Source organism: Sparus aurata, chromosome 6 (genome assembly GCF_900880675.1).
Source record: "Sparus aurata chromosome 6, fSpaAur1.1, whole genome shotgun sequence".
Lineage (NCBI taxonomy): Eukaryota > Metazoa > Chordata > Actinopteri > Spariformes > Sparidae > Sparus > Sparus aurata.
This window is the reverse complement of record NC_044192.1, coordinates 19,359,160-19,380,276: the sequence shown is the minus strand read 5'-3', so window position 1 is coordinate 19,380,276 and position 21,117 is coordinate 19,359,160. Positions and strand designations below refer to the sequence as shown.

General features: G+C 38.7%; 1 protein-coding gene and 1 long non-coding RNA gene across 3 annotated transcripts; both read right to left on the bottom strand.

The window, feature by feature from the left end:
• Positions 1–120: 120 nt before the first annotated feature.
• Positions 121–13,404, bottom strand: LOC115583189 (myosin heavy chain, fast skeletal muscle-like). Of its 2 annotated transcripts, none has more exons than XM_030419724.1 (39): positions 13,201–13,404; positions 12,933–13,076; positions 12,667–12,823; positions 12,422–12,449; positions 12,192–12,306; positions 12,015–12,107; positions 11,730–11,793; positions 11,552–11,650; positions 11,356–11,459; positions 10,359–10,497; positions 9,828–9,946; positions 9,571–9,720; positions 9,315–9,485; positions 8,929–9,235; positions 8,773–8,843; positions 8,587–8,674; positions 8,268–8,385; positions 8,058–8,181; positions 7,824–7,960; positions 6,604–6,859; positions 6,273–6,515; positions 6,002–6,178; positions 5,777–5,922; positions 5,595–5,685; positions 4,767–5,156; positions 4,530–4,656; positions 4,292–4,410; positions 4,010–4,206; positions 3,662–3,845; positions 3,429–3,594; positions 3,043–3,167; positions 2,626–2,934; positions 2,335–2,538; positions 2,126–2,251; positions 1,705–1,875; positions 1,272–1,376; positions 565–660; positions 258–389; positions 121–141 (listed from the first exon to the last, which is right to left on the bottom strand). In XM_030419724.1, exons 1-39 carry the CDS (start codon positions 13,402–13,404, stop codon positions 121–123), a joined length of 5,817 nt encoding a protein of 1,938 aa, XP_030275584.1. The 2 variants fall into 2 exon arrangements, with proteins under 2 accessions (XP_030275584.1, XP_030275585.1); XM_030419725.1 differs by having other exon boundaries at positions 8,773–8,840.
• Positions 13,405–17,327: 3,923 nt separating this feature from the next.
• On the bottom strand, positions 17,328–18,803 carry LOC115583195 (uncharacterized). Its single transcript, XR_003984319.1, has 3 exons — positions 18,499–18,803; positions 18,308–18,384; positions 17,328–17,386 (listed from the first exon to the last, which is right to left on the bottom strand). It is a non-coding gene; the product is annotated as an uncharacterized LOC115583195 (long non-coding RNA).
• Between the last annotated feature and the right edge of the window lie 2,314 nt (positions 18,804–21,117).

Sequence of the window (21,117 nt, the reverse complement as noted above, 5' to 3'; positions counted from 1 at the left end):
TGACAACAAAGGCATTAAGTTGCTTGAACATTTATTTCTTGTTGCACACTCAACACATCAGACAGAAACATCATATTCTATGATTTCTTGCACTGTGTCTTGACAAGGCAGATGCTCTGCTCATTCTTCAGCATCCTTTCCCTTTGAATCAACAAGAAGAGACCGTGAGAAGTTAGTTTTTTAAGTTGGTCCATATAGGTTCCTTGTGTAAATATCACAATGAGTACAAAAAGTATTGTAAAAAGAAAAGAATATACCCTGACAATTTCACGGCTTTTGGCTCTCAGCTTGTTGACCTGAGACTCGGCGATGTCAGCACGCTCCTGAGCCTCCTCCATCTCATGCTGCACCTTCCTGTACCTGGTGAGGTGACCGTTGGCCTGCTCCTCCTGTGAAGCACAACATTAAAAAGGTGACGCCATAAACAATCTTATGAGTTGTATGAGAAGAAACATACAGTAATGTAATCATGCAGCATCACGCCGTCAAGCCCTCTGGTGAGAGAGAAGGTGTTACTGATGTGACACACATTTGTGTTGCATGCATTGAATATTTCATACTCACAGCATCCTCAGCCTGTCGCTTGTAGGATTTCACTTTCAGCTGCAGCTTGTCCACCAGATCCTGGAGTCGGGTGACATTCTTCTTGTCCTCCTCAGTCTAGAGGCGGTATACATTATAGTCTGATTGAAACCAACACTAAAGCAAGTGCCATCTTGAGAGAACAGAGTTAATTTGTACATACATCTTCCACAGTGACACAAGAGGACAACCAAAAGGGCTACAAATACTGACCATGTGAATGAATGTATGATGGCAGAGAGATTTACATATTTGCATATTGCAATCACTTTGCACAATGTCTTTAGGGATTGTTCAGCGCAGTAAAAACACTGCCTCTTTTTCTGTCAGTCAAGCTGCCTGTGAGGACTGAGTGTGCATGCAAGAGTTCCTCCTTACTTCAGTTTTTGAAATTGAAAATCTGTTTAACAAATCTATAAATATCCCAGTTTACACAGACGTGGTACTAATACAGCAGAGAACTGCACGTATTTATGGAAGCAACCATAGAGTGTTTTTTTTTTTAGCTGTGGTCGACTCTATATCACTTTAGCAACGTTGGAGTTTCAGACGTATATTGGTGATTTATGCCCTCTAGGGGTCTAAAACATATTCACATCCAGTTTGTTTCAGGAGTACAGAATATAGGATTGCTTCAGAAAATGTTTTCCTAGTAAGCAGTTGTTTCAAGTTGTTTTGGTTATCTGTACCTGATAAGTCAGTTCCTTCACTCTGCGCTCATACTTGCGGACACTTTTCACAGCTTCAGCTCCACGTCTCTGCTCTGCCTCAACCTCAGACTCGAGCTCTCGTACCTTAACGACAGGAAGGGCAGATTTTATTAGGACAGGACTGTTTGTTTATGAACAGATAAGACATATGAGCATGTTTTATGAGCTTGGTAGCAAGACAGGTTTGTTAAAAGCAAGAAATGGTCCCATAATACAAAACCAGTCAGTACTGACATTTAGTTTTAAAGATGTTGGCGAGTCATCCCAACCATGTTATGTAGGGTGAACAGTGCACAACTCATAGCCCTTACAATAATGTATAGAAGGAGCAATGTGTAAATGGTTCTTTTCAGTGGGATGTAAAGACCTGCACATTAAAGCTGAAAGTGGAGCCAGAACAACTTATTTTTACCCTAGCCTCCAGTTTCTGGAGCTGCTTCTTGCCACCCTTCAGGGCCAGATTCTCAGCCTCATCCAGACGGTGCTGCAGGTCCTTCACCGTCACCTCCAGGTTCTTCTTCATCCTCTCTAAATGAGAGCTGGTGTCCTGTTCCTTCTTCAGCTCTTCAGCCATCATGGCGGCCTGAATATGGAGTAATTTATATATAAATATATAAACACAGTGAATCAATGAAAATTGACCTAATTTGTAAACCAAATGTAACACAATACATAGAGCCATAGATTATTACAGATAGTGCTCAGCTGTAAATATGAAACGATACAAATATACTGCAAGCTATAATGGAATTATAGATTTCTCAAGTCTGCATAAGCAGCTGGATTTTAAATGAAGCAGAAAGCGCATGATACAATATCAAATCAGGGCTCACATCAGTGATGGCCTTCTTGGCCTTTTCTTCAGCATTTCTTGCTTCCTGGATAGAATCTTCTACTTCACCTTGGACCTGGATGAGGTCAGCTTCCAACTTCTTTTTAGTGTTGATGAGATTTGTGTTCTAAATCGAAAAACATATGGTGAGGCTTCCAATTTTTTTATAATTTATTAATCAACAGTCCTCATAAAAGACACGTATAATACCTGGGAGTGCAGCAGTCCCACGCGCTCACTGGCATCAACCAGCTCCTGTTCAGCCACTTTGCGGCTTCTGTCTGTCTGCTCCAGTGCAGCTCTCAGCTCCTCAATCTCAGCCAGCATCAGGTTGTTCCTACGCTCCACTATGGCAACCTGCTCCTTCATTTCTTCCTGACCTCGGACTGCTTCATCAAGGTGCAGCTGGGCATCCTGAATTGAAGATAGCACAAATTCCATTTAGCAATTAAGTCCATAATGCTATGTTTTTGTATAATATGTCACTTATCAATGACCGACCTTAAGGTGTCCCTGCACATTTCTCAGCTGTTTCTGGGCTTCAGCGGCCTGGCGGTTGGCATGACTCAGTTGAATCTCCATCTCATTCAGGTCTCCCTCCATCTTCTTCTTGATTCTCAAGGCATCATTCCTGCTCCTGATCTCGGCATCCAAAGTGCTCTGCATGGTCTCAATCACTCTCTGGCTGTTCCTCTTGATTTGGTCGATCTCCTCGTCCTTCTCTGCGATTTTCCGGTCAACTTCATTTTTCACCTGGGTGAGTTCCAGCTGGACACGCATGATCTTTGATTCCTCGTGCTCCAGTGTAGCCTATAGAATGAGATATTGGGCAGGAAAAAACTGCATTAAGAAGTAGAACAGAAGGTGGCAACTTTTGGATCAAGAATCTTAATTCCAGAAAAAAAAAGTAAAAAATACCTCTGCCTCCTCAAGGGAAGACTGGATTTCTGATTTCTCAATCTCTACAATCTTCTTCCCCTTTTCCAGCTCATGAATTGTCTTTCCTGCTTCACCGATATTCTCAGTCAAATCAGAGATTTCCTCTGTTGAAAACAACCCACACAAAATTGTATTAAGCACTTTGCCATAAAGTTTAGTGTTATAATTGTTTGCTGCATCTATTTTTTATTAAATTGTTCCATTAAGATCAATCTTCCACTGAAACCCAAACTTTAATATTCTGAGAAATGTTATCTTGATACAAGCTCTAAGTTTTAATTTTTTTCCTCAATCTTGAATGTCTCACAGATTTCGTTAAGAACTTATTTTATGGCAACAATCACACGCAGGTTTTGTTGTCTCACGTTGTAGATTCTTGTTCTCCCTCTTCAGAGTCTCCAGGTGGTCCAGAGCTTCTTCATAAGTGTTTTTCATTTTAAACATCTCTGTGCTTAAAGAGCGAGCCTCCTTTTGAGCTCCCTCCAGCTCTGCCTGGCTCTCCTCATACTTCTGCTTCCACTCGGCAAGAACCTGAACATGTAGACAAATTAATGTTTTCTGTCACAACAATCGGCTGTGCATAATGACAATATCTTACCTTGTCAAAGTTTCTCTGCTTCTTGTCAAGGGTAGCAGCCAGAGAATTAGCTCTCTCCACGTCGATCATCATGTCTTCCACTTCACCCAGCAGTCTCTGTTTGGTCTTTTCCAGAGAGGCACATTTGGCATTCACAGCCTCAATGGACTCCTCTGCATCCTGAAGACGCTGGGCAAGCTTTTTCCTTTTAAAACATGTCATCAAATCATTGCATGTGGTAACAGTGTGATGTCCAATGTTGGTGCATCCCTCTCAAACAAACAGCTAAAGTGTGTTCAGTGTTACAGTGTAAGTGCCTACATATGTCAATGTTAACGCTCATACAAAGTTAAAACTGTAATGACTCACTTGGCCTCCTCCAGCTCCTCAGTGCGCTGAATAGCATCAGTCTCATATTTGGTTCTCCACTGAGCCACCTCGCTGTTGGCCTTGGAGGTTGCACGTTGCAGCTCAGCTTTGGCCTCCTGCTCCTCCTCATACTGCTCTCTGAGCAGGTCACAGTCATGTCGAGATGACTGAACAGCATGAGCCAGGGCGCTCTTGGCCTAATAATGACATGATATATAAATAATTATTATTAAGAAATACATTGAAACATTTGTTGCTACATAAAAAATAACACTACAGTACCTTAACTTCTTCCTCAAGGTGCCTTTTAAGCTCCTCAATTTGGTGAATAAAAGCCTGTTTTCCCCTCGTAAGCTGGGAAACAAGAGACTCCTTTTCCTCCAACTGACGACCAATTTCCCCTGATTTGAAAAACAGGAAAACCCACTGGTCGGTAATTTACTTACTTACACTGCAATGTTTCCTGAAACTCTGCAGGTTCAGGTTGTTTCATTATTCTCATCCCAGATGTTACACTCACCATTTTCAGTTTGCAGTCTTGATCTTTGACTGCTCAAATCATTTAACTGACGCACATTTTCATCATTCTTGGTCTTTAATTCACTTAGTTGATCCTCAAGAGAACGGCACATTTTCTCCAGGTTACCCTATGGACAAAATCAATACAATGGTCAGCCCAATATAGCCACAATGCTTCCGTTGATGATAACACATCAATTGTGGTCATTATTATTCATTAGAAATGTTTTTATTTTACCTTTGATTTCGCAATATTCTCCATATTGCTGCTGAGGTCATCGATCTCCATCTTGTACTCGCTTTTCTCCTTCTCCAGCTTCTGTTTGACTCTCTGGAGGTTATCTAGCTGCTCTCCCAGCTCTGCTGCACTGTCAGCCTGCTTCTTGCGCAGAGCTGCAGCAGTGGCCTCATGCTGCAGGGTGGACTCCTCAAGATCACGACGAAGCTTGTGAAACTCAGCCTCACGTTTTTTGTTCATCTCAATCTGAGCAGATGTTAATCCACCGGCTTCTTCAAGCCTCTCGCTGATCTCCTCAAGTTCCCTGGAGAGATCAGACCTCTGCTTCTCCACCTTGGCCCGGGCAGCCCGCTCAGCTTCAATCTCCTCCTCCAGCTCCTCAATACGAGCCTTTGATGCAAAAATTAAGTACATAATTGAAAGACCTGTATACCATGCTAAAAGATGAATAATAATAGGTTTGATTAAGATTTTTTGGATCTATTACTGAATTATAGAAAAGCAACTTTTCCCCTACTTTTCTCTGAGAATTGAATTCTTTGTCTGACAAGAAAGACAAAACAAAAGCAGCCAGACACCTGAAAGCATTGTACTGATTACATTTCTATGTTATTAATTCAGTTTTCATTTCATTAAACAATTTTTTTCAAATGGCTTAATTTTAAGGCAGGAAGTGAATAATTACGGTCAAGGAGTTGTCAGAATTTATAAAATAAATGACAAGTTACTTCCATTTGAAATACTGTTGTAAACATATGTTTTAAACTGAGTCACACCGGCAACAAAATTTCTCTCCCGACACAGCCGATCTACATATTCACACATTACCTGCAGTTCCTTGATTTTCTTTTGAAGCTGAATACTAAGTGACTGCTCATCTTCTATCCTATTGAGAAGTTGGCTCATCTCAAAGTCCCTCCTTTGGTGACAAAAATAATTATAAATGTTAGACATACAAGGCCATTCTGGGAACTGTGGAGGTGATACATTACATTTTCTTTCCTACATACTTCTTTATTTTCTCCTCAGACTGCTGCTTGTCATTCTCCAGATCCATTATGGTTTCATGGGAAAGTTTCAGATCTCCTTCCAGCTTCCTTTTGGAACGCTCAAGATCCATTCGGATTTTCTTTTCTTGCTCCAGGGAACATTCAACCTGTTCAACAAAGATAAGTATTATGTTTTGTTTTTCAATCTCAAGGAGATGAAAATCATTTACTGTTATTTTTACTCACATCGTCCACTTGCTGCTCCAGCTTGGTCTTGGCCTTCGTCAGAGTGTTGACTTTGTCTTCCTCTGCCTGCAGGTCATCAAGGGTCTGCTGATGGGCCTCTTGGAGGGCTTTCTTCTCTTTGGTCAGCTTGACAATGGTCTCATCTTGAATTGTCATTTCCTCAACCAGGTTTTTAACCTATAAATGTATATATAAATAAAACGTTGTAATACTTAATCACATTATATTTCCAATAAGCACAGTTTAATAATCTGGAATTAGAGACATGAACCTTGTTCTCAGTGGCATGCTTCTCCTTCTCCACTTTGGCCAGGGTAAGCTCCAAATCATCAATGTCTTTCTTCAACTCAGAGCACTCGTCCTCCAGCTTTCTCTTCTTTGCGGTCAGCTCAGCATTCATTTCCTCCTCATCCTCCAGTCTCTCAGCCGTCTCTTTGAGTTTGGCCTCAAACTGGATTTTTGCTTTAATGAGCCCCTCACACCTTTCCTCTGCATCACTGAGGTTTTCAGTTTCCTTAAAGTCAACACAAACAGGTTCAGGTAAATTCAGTAAGATGATGTAGGATATTTAGTAGACATGCACAAGAAGTGCAACAACTTACAGACTGCACTTGCAACAACAGGTCATTCTTCTCTTGCATCAGAGAAACCATCTTCTCCTCCAGCTCTTTCTTCTTACCCAGAGCCTTTGCCAGCTCCTCTTTGGTCTTCTCAAAGTCCTCTTTCATTTGGATCATTTCTTTTTCAGTCTCTGCACTCTTCAGCAGAGGCTTAATTCTGAAGTAGAGTTTCATCCATGGCCAGGTTTTGACATTCATGAATGCACGAATATTGTACTGGATGGAATAGATGGACTCCCTGGTGAAGACACAGTAAAAGTTGTAAAGAAAACTCAAACTTATCAAAGATCATGGGACCATCACACTGAACTGCTTCTTATTTATTTGGTAGTTAGGTAGAGATATACAGAGATAATGTAGTCAACCTATTATCAAAAGTATATATAACTTGAACTCGAAACCTGACCCTTGGGAGGGACAGTACATACTTACACACTCTCCTTATCCCTATTAAATAATAAAATACATAAGGAGGGCACATGAAGAAGATTTCAGATAGATCATAAAGGAAGTACATCAACTCTAGTAGTCTACTAGAGCAGATGTTTCATCTAGTCTGGTGTTTTTTGAAACTCATTTTGCCATCTCAAGACAAAATTAATTCTCAGAATCGTTTAGTCTTGTCATAAAGAGTTTAGGCCAGAAAAAACAATGTGCACAAAGCTAGAGGAGTAGACTGCCTTCACTACCTGGATCAGATAAAGATGTTACACATATATTTTATCCACCACAGCATCTACTGTACTTAACTGGATTAATTATCAGTCAGGTGCAACCACCTTGAAGCAACCCTACTGTAAAAAAACAAATCCACAAAGAGCAATTGGTGGTATTTAACTTCATGGTCTCAATACATTTTTTTTGTTCCATTATTAGATGGCAGTGACTAATTTAGGAAAACTAAACATCACTGTTTTGTAATCATACTTAATGATTGCACTGGACTTCAAATAATTAAATATGCCACAATGACTGTCACTGCAATGAAAACTTCATGAAGTGAAATTAGGATAGATATGGGATATTACAATCTAAATCAGTGCGACCTGTACATCAAACTACACCTGCACTGATACACGCTGCCATTAAAAAAGGTCATGAGTCATTTTTGTTTAAAATGTTCTCACATCATAAATCATTTTTAATTCTTCTTTGCTGTAGGTTCCACTGTATATTTGAAGCCGACAAAATACTAAGCCCACCTTCTCTCCATCATTTTGGAAAATTCTCTTCTCATGAGGAATCCTCTGCAGATAGCCTGAGTGATTATGACCAGTTGCACCAATTTCTCATCTCTCATCTCTTCCAGAGTACCCAGCAGACCGGCTTTGAAGAACACCTGAGAGTTAATTATTATAAATATTTTTAGGTTATTCATTATTTATGATAGTTCATCTTTATAGTAATAGCTTTGTCCATGGAATTTCTCACTCTACCTTTGTGTAGCCGAACTTGTACTGAGTGTGGTCAACATCAATAGAGCCCAAGAGTTTCTCTGAGGCCTTCTTGTTGTCAATGAACTGTCCTTCGGGGATGACACTAGCATTTAATACTTTGTATCTGAAAGTAAAGATTTCATTCAGTTAGACACACCAGCTTGAGTTTAATGAACATTTCAATGACTGTAAAGGTTATATTTCTGTTACCTCTGCTTGAAGTCACCATAGAGGATTCTGCTGGGAAAGCCCTTCCTGCAGATCCTGATACCTTCCAGCACACCGTTACACCTCAGCTGGTGGATGACCAGGAAGTTCTCCATCAGACCTATGATATATTTTTAAGTGACATGATAAATAAAATTGTACAAGAAACCCAATTCAATTTGACTTGCTGTTTGTCTTTTCACACTGCATATTCTTAGCACGGGACTATCAGCCTGGGGTTAGGAAGCATTGAGGAAGGATCTCAGCCTGCAGTGTGAAAAGCCCTTTATAACCTTCTCAACTCAGGGCTATTGCAGCTTACCTGGTGTCTTTGATTCATTGGGAATCAAGCAGCGCACAAAATGAGGATGTGTGCTCCTCAAATTTGTCATAAGCTTGCCCAAATTCTCCTGAAAAATTAAAAGGACATTAAATGAACAAAAGGCACCAAATTAGTGCAAGAAAAACACAAGTACATTAGATGATAATTCATCACTCCCTATCTTACCCTGAACAATGCAGACACAGTCTGGAAGGAACCACCCTTCTTTTTGCCACCTTTCTTGCCGCCACCTTCTGCTGTCAGTGTAAAAATAATTAACACTGAAAATATTTAATTCAACACAATAACTAATATGTCATGATGTAAGGAAACAGCACGTACCTTCCCCTGCGGCATGTGATACGTACAGGTGAGACAACAGTTTGGTTGCAGACTTCTGGTAGAGCTGAACAACTGAATCGTTCAGGGGGTCTTTGTTTTTATCTAGCCAACCGACAACATTGTAATCAACAGTGCCAGCATAGTGCACCAGAGAGAAATGGGCCTCAGCTTTGCCTTTGGCAGGCTTTGGTTTTTGGAAAGGTGCACTTTTACCAATATGCTGGTCATACAGTTTGTTCTTGAAGGTGACATCTGATGCCTTGGGGAACATGCACTCCTCTTCAAGGATGGAGAAGATGCCCATTGGCTGAAATGATGAAATGATTATTTCAAAGCCGTCAAGTCACCAGATTGTTTCTGTGTTTGTGAAACAGCACGTGGCTCACCTTCTCGATGAGCTCAATGCAGGCAGCCAAATCCATACCAAAGTCAATGAACTCCCATGCAATTCCCTCTTTCTTGTACTCTTCTTGCTCCAGGACAAACATGTGGTGGTTGAAAAACTGTTGCAGTTTTTCATTGGTGAAGTTGATGCACAGCTGCTCCAAGCTGTTGTACTGATTTCAAAAAGAGAAAGGTGGAGGGATTGAATATTCGATTGTAACAGGGCAAAGCTACAAGAAACTGCATCACCAAACTTACATCAAAGATTTCAAATCCAGCAATGTCGAGCACACCAATGAAGAACTGTCTTGGCTGCCTTGTGTCCAACATCTCATTAATTCTGACGACCATCCAGAAGAACATTTTCTCATAGACGGACTTGGAGAGAGCCATGACAGAATTATGCACCTAAAGACAGAAAGAATTGGAATTCCAGTTATATAAAACAAGCTGTATTTTTTTACAATCAATTATTACAACTACATATAAAAAAACAACATTTTTCTATAAATTACCTGTGGCACAGTTTGACCTTTAACCACCATTTCATTGCCGACCTTGACTCTTGGGTAACATAAAGCCTTCAGCATATCAGCAGAATTCAGGCCCATAAGGTAGGCGATTTTATCAGCCTCTGTAACAAACACAAACCATAAACATCTACATCAAAAACTTGTAAAATCCATCCATTCATTCTGTGTTGTTTATTTGGATCCAGGTCACCTGACAGCAGGATAAGCAGAATAGTTCAGATATTGTTCTGCTCATGCTAGGCCTGGGAATGTCTCAGGATCTCCTCCTAGTTGATTTTTCCCAGAATACATTCCCTTAAAATTGTCATCAGATCCAAATACAACTTCAACCGATTTCAACGTGAAGGTAGTTTTACTCTGAGCTCACTTAGTGAGCTCAGTTGCTAAGGCTCATTACCCTGACCTTAAGGGTAAGATGGGGCACCCTGCAATACATTTTCTTTTACAATGCAATCCTTCTTAATTGTAGAAACATGATGAATAAGCCAATAAATTAAAGAGGAACTCATTTACCCTCAGTGCCATCAGGCTCAGCCTGCTCTTCACGCTGCTTCTGCTTGAACTTCATGTTACCATGATGCACCACAGCTCCAGTCAGCTTGTACATGCTTAGCTTCTCTTCCGCAGTAAAGCCCAGGATGTCAATGGCAGTCTGTGGAATGATTCACAAAGACTTAGTGAAACATGTTTCTCGTATGTTATTTAAAATTCTGTCTTTCACTGAGGGATCAGTAAAAACAAAGGTTCTCTAGTTTATCCAGTAACTGATCAAATAAGATGTGATGTGGTTTTCAAACTTTAAATGTATTCTGTATATGTTTATTTTTATCTATCAATGCAAAATAAAATTTGACAAACATACTGGGGTTCCGTAGAAGGTTTTATAAACACGTTTTAGGGTACAGAAGTTGCCTCTGTGTTGGTAAATCAATTTTTTCAACAAAGTATTGATAAAGGGAATTAAAAAGCCCTTTGTTACTTACTGTATAGCTGCATATTGCAATAATAAAGTGTTGTTGTAACACAATATCACTGCCCACCTGGACTTGCCTCATGGCACACCAATGTGCCAAACTGTTTTGGAACCATCGTTATTTAGTATCTGCAATATTGAATCACTTTAAAGGTCTCATGCAGTTTAAATACTGTAAAAGAATCAAAACGATCAATCCATTTTCATGTTCAGAAACTGTGCCTTCAAACTTGTGATGTCAGAACTATACAGCCATCACCTTAACTTAACGCCCCCAACTTGGCTTTAGTTACAAAATCACTGGCAGAGCTGAGACTGAAACATAATGGATGGTGATGTGAGAGCTGACCAATCACAGACGACTGTGATGTTCCAAAGGGGGCCTTAATGAGACAGGCACTAAAACAGAGCGTTAATACAAACAGAGGTGCTTTCTAGTGGATGCCCAAAATTATGAATTATTAAGTTTGAACCTAAAAGGGAGCATAATATAGGAACTTTAAATTATATTCTTTTACATTTTACATGTGTACTCACATCAGTGGCAATGAATTCTTCAACGTCATCGATACTCTTGACTGTTATTTCACCCTGACTGATCATGGGAAAGTCGAATGGGTTTCTGGAGATGAGGAGAGCATCTGAAATAGAGTATATGCATTGCTTTTCATTACACAGATTCAGTTGAAGCATGTATTTACCCTATAAAATGACACATGGTTAAACTGCTGACCTATCAGCTCAGGTTTGTGGCCTGTCATGAGCTGATAGAAGATGTGGTAGCTCCTCTCAGCTGACAGTTGGAACGTCACTCGCGACTTCTCCAGCAGATCTGTAAAACAAGGCAATAAGGTGGTATACAGTTTGTTTTCACTTCGAACCTTCTGGATAATGGAAGGCAGGAGGCTTACATGTTTCAATATCAGCTGAAGCCAACTTTCCAGTTGTCCCAAAGTGGATTCTGATGAATTTACCCTGCAGAAGAAAGCAGCATATTTGTAACTCACTCAGGTAGCGCACTCACCTTATACTTGGTAGTAAAAGTTGTTATTTGAATCAAATTGCAGGACTTTCTATTGCACCTCAGTAACAAATGTCAAATGATGAAAACAGCTTGTGTAAAAAAGATACTGAGGCTCAAGGACCAGCAGACCATGGTACAGACAATATTTTAAAGCAGCAGGAACAAAACTTACGAAGCGGGATGAGTTGTCATTCCTCACAGTTTTGGCGTTACCATAAGCCTCCAACAATGGGTTGGCTGCAATGATTTGATCTTCCAGCGACCCCTTAAAAGTAATATTACATGACATGTGTTTGTATTCACATTATCGTAGATATCACACATATGTGCAATATATCACAATATTTACCTGGATTTTTCCAAGAGTTGGCTCAGCTTTCTTGCTTCCTCCAGCCACTGCGATTGTCGCAAAGTACTGGATGACACGTTTGGTGTTGACTGTCTTTCCTGCACCGGATTCTCCGCTGAAACACAGACAATTATATGACGCGCGTTAGTGTAAGTCACAAATCAAACAGTACAGAAATCATCAGTTTGTGTTATATTAGTTCAAATGAACTCTCTTTAGTGTTGACTTACGTAATAAGGATTGACTGATTCTCACGATCTGTTGACATTTAAACACACAAGTTATATTATTGCATTAATTCATCTTCAAATAGTATTACTGCATTATACTTTTCAAAATACAGAAGTCAGAATGTTACCTAAAACTATTGTGGAAGATTAAGAAAAAAAAAAAAAACAGGGCATAGTTTTTAAGGCTGGCCCTTTTTATAGAGTGGCTATTCAAGACAGACTGTTGCTTACAAACTGACTGATACCTTGGAGCATGAACTGATAGGCATTATCAGAGATAGAAAAGATGTGGGGTGGAGCCTCAATCCTCTTTTTGCCTCTGTATCCTTGTACAACCTTTGCATCATACACTGGGAGCCACTTGTAGGGGTTCACAGTGACGCAGAACAGCCCTGAGTAGGTCTAACAAGAGGAAATAAAGTATAAACAAGATGAAACCTCTTTAGCTGCAATATACTATATATAGTTTATTGCAGTAGTATAGTAGTTTTAATGTCTCAAATGGTCTTACATAGATCATCCATGCTGCATAACGCTCTTTGAGGTTATACAGCACAGAGGGCTCACTGAGGTGGGTCATCATGGCCATGTCCTCAATCTTATCGAACTTTGGAGGGTTCATGGGGAAGATTTCATCCTCCTTAACAGTGAAGGTCTGCACACAAGCAGTGAGGAGTTACCTTATGAATGTGCCACAGCATTATGACATGAAATGTGTGGAAAGTGTGTAGCCATTCCCTTTTCTCTATTGTATGATATGACAATAGATGTCTACATACCTTCCCACCAGCAACTTCAACTGTGGCTTTGCCACCTTCCTTCTTGATTAGTTTTCCCTTCAAATACATCTCAGTAGGCTCCGTCACGTAATAAGCTGTTTTGGCATCAAAGGGAATATTTTGAGCCTCTACTCTTTCCTTTTCAGATTTCCGGAGGTATATGGCCGCCGGCCCAAAACACTCCATCTCCGCGTCCCCACTCATGGCAGCTCTATAAAAATAAATTTAGTATAATTTAAATTCATACTTTAAAGAAATCTGTTTTAAGATTACATAAGTGCATAACACATTATACATCTTTAATTTGATTTAGTATCCTTTTTTCACTCAAGTCAATAGTTGCACGAAGGCTATTTACCTTGTTGTTGTCAAGTGATGCAGTTGTTTTGAGGATGCTAAAAAGGGAGGGGAAAAGAAAAATGTGCAACCCTCACTTTACAGGAATGTATTAACTTTGTGCAACCTTGCAAAAGAACTCTTAATATATATTTTTTTCATATATATAAATATAAATATATAGATAGAAAGATAGACAGTGTTGATAGGGACTCACCTCGTTGGCAGTTGTCAGTCCACTTTTGAGGGGCCTGGGAGTGCTTCTTTTATACTCAAACCTTCGGACACCAGGATGGAACAGCCCTCCTGTTAAGGTCAGTGGGCTTCTCTTAGTGAGTGATGTCAGACGGCCTCATCAACACAACTGCTGTTACCTTATCCTGCAGAATACAAAAACTAAAATTAAATTTAACCCCACACCAAAATTGCACATTCCAGTCCTAAAACCAACAATGACTGTACATTTCAACAATTCAGTATGTTCTACTTTGTGAAAAGTGGTTTAACTACAAGGAACAATTTATATACAATGTTTTCCTTTCTTAAATTAGGAATTAAGATACTCAGAATCTTTATGGATGTTGGATTATTATTACTTCTTAATCTAAATGCACACATAGAATATATTATGCTATCAAGCTTAACTCTGGCAGTGACATTGTTCCAAACATCCCTGGGGAAAAGGGCCAAGTGTATGGTCGAAGCTAATTTAAGATACCATTATAGTCCGTTAAGCTGTTTTCTCTCTGAAGAAAGATGAACCCTGGGATGCTGTGAAAGTATTCTCTTGTGGTGTGATTAAGTTGCGATAAAAGCGGATATTCAATATGTCTGGCCTTTCTTTGCAGTCTTATTAGGACTTAAAGCAAATATAGCCCCCAGCTCACAAATTCCCTAGCCCTTACGTTTGCAATTGTTGACAAATGCATTGAACGCTTCTGTTAATTACATGTCAGATGTATTTCATCATCCTGTTACTGAGCACCTCAGAAAAAAATTCCAGCCTGTGAAGCTTCTTCTTCTTGTTTTAGTTCACCAGTATTGTGACTAGGTTTTAAAGTCATCAACTTCAACTTAGTTAGGTTCTGTATCTAGGTAAGTAGAGATCATAAGAATATTGTATCTGCTTCTCTGTACTGCAATGATTTTGATGTATGCACTGATGGCGCTAGCATTGCTCATTGTTGGGTTCTATGGGGGCATTTGATGCTACAAATGGTTGTGAGGTATGTGTAACTGTGTAGTTCATGGTACCTTATATAGTTTGTACAGATTTCATGTGGCTGTTTGGCTAAAGTAAACATGCAGAGACAAAAGGAAATTAACATAATATTTTGATTTGTAATTAGTTAATCCTCCTGTTATCTTACCATTTTAGTTGAATGGGATGGACATTATTTTGTTGTGTACAAGGTGCTGTGCCATAAAGGCCGGCGTGTCGTTTACATATGTAATGCTGCAAACAAGTCAAGACGAGGTAGGGGATCGGTGAAACACTGATAAACATCATTGTGCTCTATACTAGGAAATTAAGAAACCCTGTACTGCAAACAGGGAAGGATTATTGAAAAAAGCAAAATAACAAACAAATTAAAAAATGTTCACATGCACATAAGAGATTGAAATAGATGAAATAGAGATAACTGATCAGTGAATATGATCCATACATAAAACACTATCCTATATAATTCTCGACACTCACAAAAACTTGTAGTAGTTCAGTATTACCAGATGCTCTATTTGGTTTCAAATGCATGCCCTGTATTAATTCATAGAAATAGATCAAATAATCAATTGCAAACATTTGCCTGGATGAAAATAGATTAACAACTTGTCCACTCAAAAGACCACCTGTTTTTTTTATGTAAACACTAGATTTCAGGGTGGCCAAGATGTGTTCGAATTCCAAAGCAGCTCATGTTCCCTTGTGTGTGATAAATGAGACATCTCTGTGCAGGTGTTATGCAGCACACTGCAAATTTTGTTTGTGAGTGTGAGTGTGTGTGCATGTGAGTGTGTTTCTCTTGTGTGAGAGAAATTCATATTAGTAAGAGCAGAGAAGGAGCAAGGAAGAGAGACTGAGAGTGAAGCTTTTCCTAGTGTTCTCTTGAGTTGACGCCGAAATTGCGTTTAAAAAACTGAAAGCAGCTGAGTTCAAGTAAGTTAAATACTGAAAATTACTGGAGTGTAATGTACTTATCATAGCAGTGCTGGTCTTTAGATGTGTATTATTTACAATATTGAAGTGGACTAAATATAGGCATTATATCTGTGTGGACTTATAGATAATGCAAAGTTGTCTATGCTTTGACGTTTAATAACCTTTTTGGATCATGAAAAATATACCTTCAGTCTGCACCTTATCTCATTGCCAGATTGATGCTGCTATGATTTTATTGTAATGACATTGATTTAATTTGAGAAGTTGTAAAATTATATAATATGTTTTGTAAATGTACACCATATAATGGCCTTTTGTTAATATGTGAAGCAGTGATGGTATGGTAATGTAACATAGTCTCTTGAATGGAGAACTGAAAGTCACTTCAACAAGGTCAACTCTTTTATGGTCAGAGGGTGGTTGCTGAGTAATGATGATAGTTCTAAATTAGCTTGTAAAAGCAGTTAAGGTTTGTTTAGTCAATGTTGCTGACCAGAGAATCAGGAATGCCAGGAAATTCCTCCCAATTTTCAGCTCATTCTAGATCTACCCAAACAGAGACACGAGTCGATGAGGGTAACAGTGAATTAATCAACTCATTCCAAGGTTGTTGGTTCTTGATAACCCTGAAAAACAACCAACGATCACCTATCTTTCACCAGAATCACTCACCCCATCTTTAACTTTCTTTTGTCTATATCTGTCCATCTAAGACCCTGCCCTCTGCCTGTATTTTCTAATTTTCTTAGTATTTTGGTGTGCTCAGGACGTTTCTGGATGTCAACACTTGGACAGTGGGTGGACAGGATGAGACCAGGTTTCAACGCTGTCTTTGTCTCGCTCCTCTGCTCTTGGTTTACCATTGATGTACCAAGAGCTGCAGGTCTGTGTGTCTGTTTGACCAAAGGTAGGGCTGAGCTACACACACACAGGTAGTATAGAGAGGCAAACAGCAGACAGGATGTACAGTTACATGCACTTTGGCTGTATTCACACAAAAGCCAAAGGGTTGTGCAGAGGTGAGGTCTATCTATTCATGCTTTAGAGCATGACCGCTGTGAAATAACAGGAAAAAAATGTTTAATTCCTCTGATTAACTACTATGGTGCCCCTCCCTATCTCTCTCTCTCTCTCTCTCTCTCTTTCTGTTTCTCTCTGTCTCTAAGGCATATAAAAACAATGCAGATAGTTTTCTCTTGTTAATTACTCTAAAATATCATGTTCATGTTTAATGTTTATCCTTTAAATCTCTATAAAAGTTTATACAATGTGGATTTGTCTATTATTTGCTTCATCCTGGACTTAGTAATATTTGTAATACTGGTCATCTTTGTCCCCTATAGATAAGTGTAACCCTTTTCTACATTCAGATATAATGTTTGCTCAATTTTTCAATAGCCTCCCCATATTGCTGTATTCCCCTAAACAAAATCTTTTCATCAGGGATTCCTTTAATTAAGTTGTGCACACCAATCCAAATGAATTTCATTTGGATTATTCATTGAGAATTGCTGGTATTATTTCACTTTATTAGTGACTATTTTCCACTTCGTTATTAAAAAAAAAAAAAAAAAAACCTTGAATAGTTAGTGTTACCTTGAGCTATTTCTCAAACATTTCTTTGATCTTTCTCTCAGTAGACATCCTGTGTCCCTTTTCTTCTTTTTCCTCTTCATTTTCTTCCACTTCCTGTGTTCCATAAATGAATAATAGTGTATCAGTTAGTTGGTTTGGTTAGTTCTCCTTCTAAACAAGCTTGTAAATCATCTATAAGCCAGTTGGTTTACAAGGAGAAAGAGGGTCTTTCCAAAGTTTGAAAAAAAAAAAGTTTTGAGATTATACATTTTGAATGGAATGTCTTTGTCAAAAACTAGGACAAGTAGCATCCAGTACTTTTGGAACATGACCCATAAAAGGGACTTAAAGTCAGCTTTGTGCCTGCTGCTTTGATTCTGATGATTCTTCTTTTAAAAAGGACAGATTCACAATTTTTCAAGCTTGTCTTAAAAACAATAGTCGCAAGCCACATATTGTCTTCTGATATACTTCAGATTTTTTTTTAACACAAAGAGGGACTAATTACAGCAAGCAGTAATGATTTCAATGTAGATACACAGAGGCATGTGAAAAACTGTAAACCTATCCTTTAATATGCATCTTGTGAGTTTCCCCAATATTGAATCAAAACAAAAACATAACCGCTTTGCTCACCATTGCCCCCCTTCAGAAGGATGCCTGAGTGAGTTAACTTATGAATATTGCATGGTCTTAACTGGTTGCATTACATCAGCTGCATCCAGTAAGTTACACACAACTGTCTTGTAATAGAACGCTGCAACTGGCACATTTCAAATAATCTGCTTAAACTGCATCATGAAATCTGCCCAATATTAATTCAAATAAGCTTAAATTCTAGTTTACTGTGATCTACAATACTTCATTACATTTGAATATATATAAATATATAAAATATAAATATATACACATCATTTTCAACACATGTCCATTGAAAAGCAGAGATAAGAACACAAACAGCTGCTTACATCTAGGTAGCTAAACTACTAAAGATGAAACACAAGCTGTGTATAAAAATCTATAAATGTGTCATACCATTTTTGGGTTACGATGACTGTCCAGGATGTTTTTTCTGTCTTTTCCAATGTGGGATGGAATAGATCCAAACATGCCTTAAAAAGGAACAAATTAAAGATGGTTGAAGTAAAGACAAAACATAAAGTGTAGATATATCTTTAAATGGATATCTATCAATGATCAATAATAAATGATATGAGAATACTTACTATTTTATGCTCTCAGTGGATGATATGGTATATTGTAACGGGACCAGAGGATGATGATAATGAAAGAGAAGCTGGTAACACATCAGCATGTTTACACCTTTGCAACTTGAGTCTCCCTCTGGTGTTTATATGATGGCAGTGACCCACACCAACAACATCAATACACACTGCCATGTGACACTCATTAGCACTATCCAGGAACTGACATCAACACTCTACACTCTACACTCACAAAAAGCCAATCACAGTGTATTTTAAGGAATTTTTCATGATGATGCCAAATTTTATATCTATGAGGCAGAAGCTTCCAGAGTATCATGTATGCCTAACAGACGGTTTGAGACGGATTCATGGTCACACCCCACCTCTCATCATCTCACACTCTAATCCCAGGAGCTCTACTGCAAGATGGACAAGGAGCCAGTGTCAAAATCCAACACCAAGGCCTAATTTTAACAAGGCCTTTGAGGCCTTTTACCTTAACATCTAAAAAGTACCAGATGGTGTACCAGGTTAACCAACACCTTTCCTTAGCATCTGACCTTTAAAAAGTATAATCTAATGACTACGCAGAATTACAATTCACAAATATATATATATAAAAAATGAAAATATACTAAAAATACATGTACTTACAAAATAAATGTGGCCAGCTCGTAGACTGCAATGTTACTCAACACTCACTTTGGTTTGTTATGACAAGCCCAGTTGTTTCTGTTTGACACATGGAGAAACCGACGGACAGAGAGATCAAAGACCCTAAAACACAATAAGCCTCTTGAGCATGTGGCATTTGTTTGGAGCATCAACACAAGCCCGGTGCTATATTTGAGTTTAGTCCTTATAAGACAGAAGATTTCAGAGCAGGTATCATGTAACATTGAAGACAGAAGCTCATTATATCTTGTTGGTAACCACTTCAGAATTTCTTTGACTCTTTCCAATGGAAACAGTGCCTAATGGCTGTCTTGTCTACCCACACTTTGCCGGCTGTGTGCCATGTTCTTGGCTTTTTCCTTCTGCTGCACTTGCCATCTATGACAGCATATTCTATCCCATCACATATTGAAGACTTTTAATAAACAAACAGCGTGGAATTGAATGCCCTAAACAGAGTCAATTCTGCAATACTAAGTGCTAAATTGTAGGCAACTGGACTTTTTTCCAGAACAAGGTATCCAGGTTATACCATGAGCTGAAAGACTGACTAAGAACCTTCATCAACATACTCAACTTTGATACACACAAAAAACCTTCATGGTGAGATGACCTGCAGAGCAAAAAGGAAGTAGAGCTGGTATCCATCACTCATTCATTCTACATGTAGGGACTATCTCTCTGTCTCCCTTGTGTTTCCCACGAGAACAAGAATAAGAACAGCTGTTGGCACTGTTGTGAGAAGTAATCCCCTGCCAATCCAGCCTTTTCTTTAAAGCTCATTGGCACTCATTTCATTTTTAATCATTTCTGACTTGTGAGGACTCTGTAACAGTACACCACTGACTTTTTAAAGGTTCTCCAAAGCATTGCAAGGGGCTACTATTGTGCCAGGGATCATAAAAGAGATGCATTAGTCACACCTTTGGACTGCCTGTGACTACTGACTTAACCAAGTCCAAGAACTGAACCAACTTTACATCTGTACCATCTGTGCATATACAGCGGTATCCAGAAGCAAACCATCTTCACATATGCTTGCTGTATGGGCATGTAAAAAACTCATAACTGCAAAAGTAACCCATAGATATATCTCAATATGTTGCTGCCATCTTCACAATGTATTACAACAACAAATGAAAATGCTGAAGAAAACAAAAGAGCCTTATTGTTAACACAGGAATATGAACATTTCTAAAGATTAAACCTTCAATTCTCGACAAATTCCAAGCCTGAAAATGACCTGGCACAGAAGACATCCTATAAACTGTGTAATGTGACTGCTAGAGGTAAGAGAGACAGATGCTCAAGCATCATACCAGTGACATGACCAAATAAAGAAATACACATGCGATAGGCTCCCATCACTCTGTATAAAAAGGCACAGCAAACATCGACCAAGGACAGGCACCCAGCAAAGGTAAGTTTCTTATCTGCATAAATGTGTTTAGCCATTAAACTCCAACTGCAATACAAGATGTTATACTTATAATAGTGCTATGTACCATTTGTATCAAGTTTATATGGTGAATGTAAGTATATTATATTAAAGTCTTATCATTATACTTAGATTTATTTTTCCTTGCCTTATTATACAATATAAGATGTATTATGATAGAGTTAACTCTCAGGAATATTCTTTCTGAACCTTATATTTTTGCTCTTTTTTTCAGAAGTCTGCATTGAAAGTTCCAAGAAAAAACCCTGCATACCTGGTGTCATCCAAGGTAAATTAGGTGTCTTATCTGTCCTGTAGAAGAGTTGATAATTACTTTATTAATGTAAATCTTAAACTTATCCCCGATAAACCTCATAGTATTGTTCTAGTCTAAGTTCTAGTATGCAAGTAGTTACCTGTATTAAAACTAATTTTAATGGTGGAGCATTCATTTGACAACGGTAATACCAGACATAATAGAAGTGACTATAATGGCACCCATCTATCTACTCTCCTGGCAATTA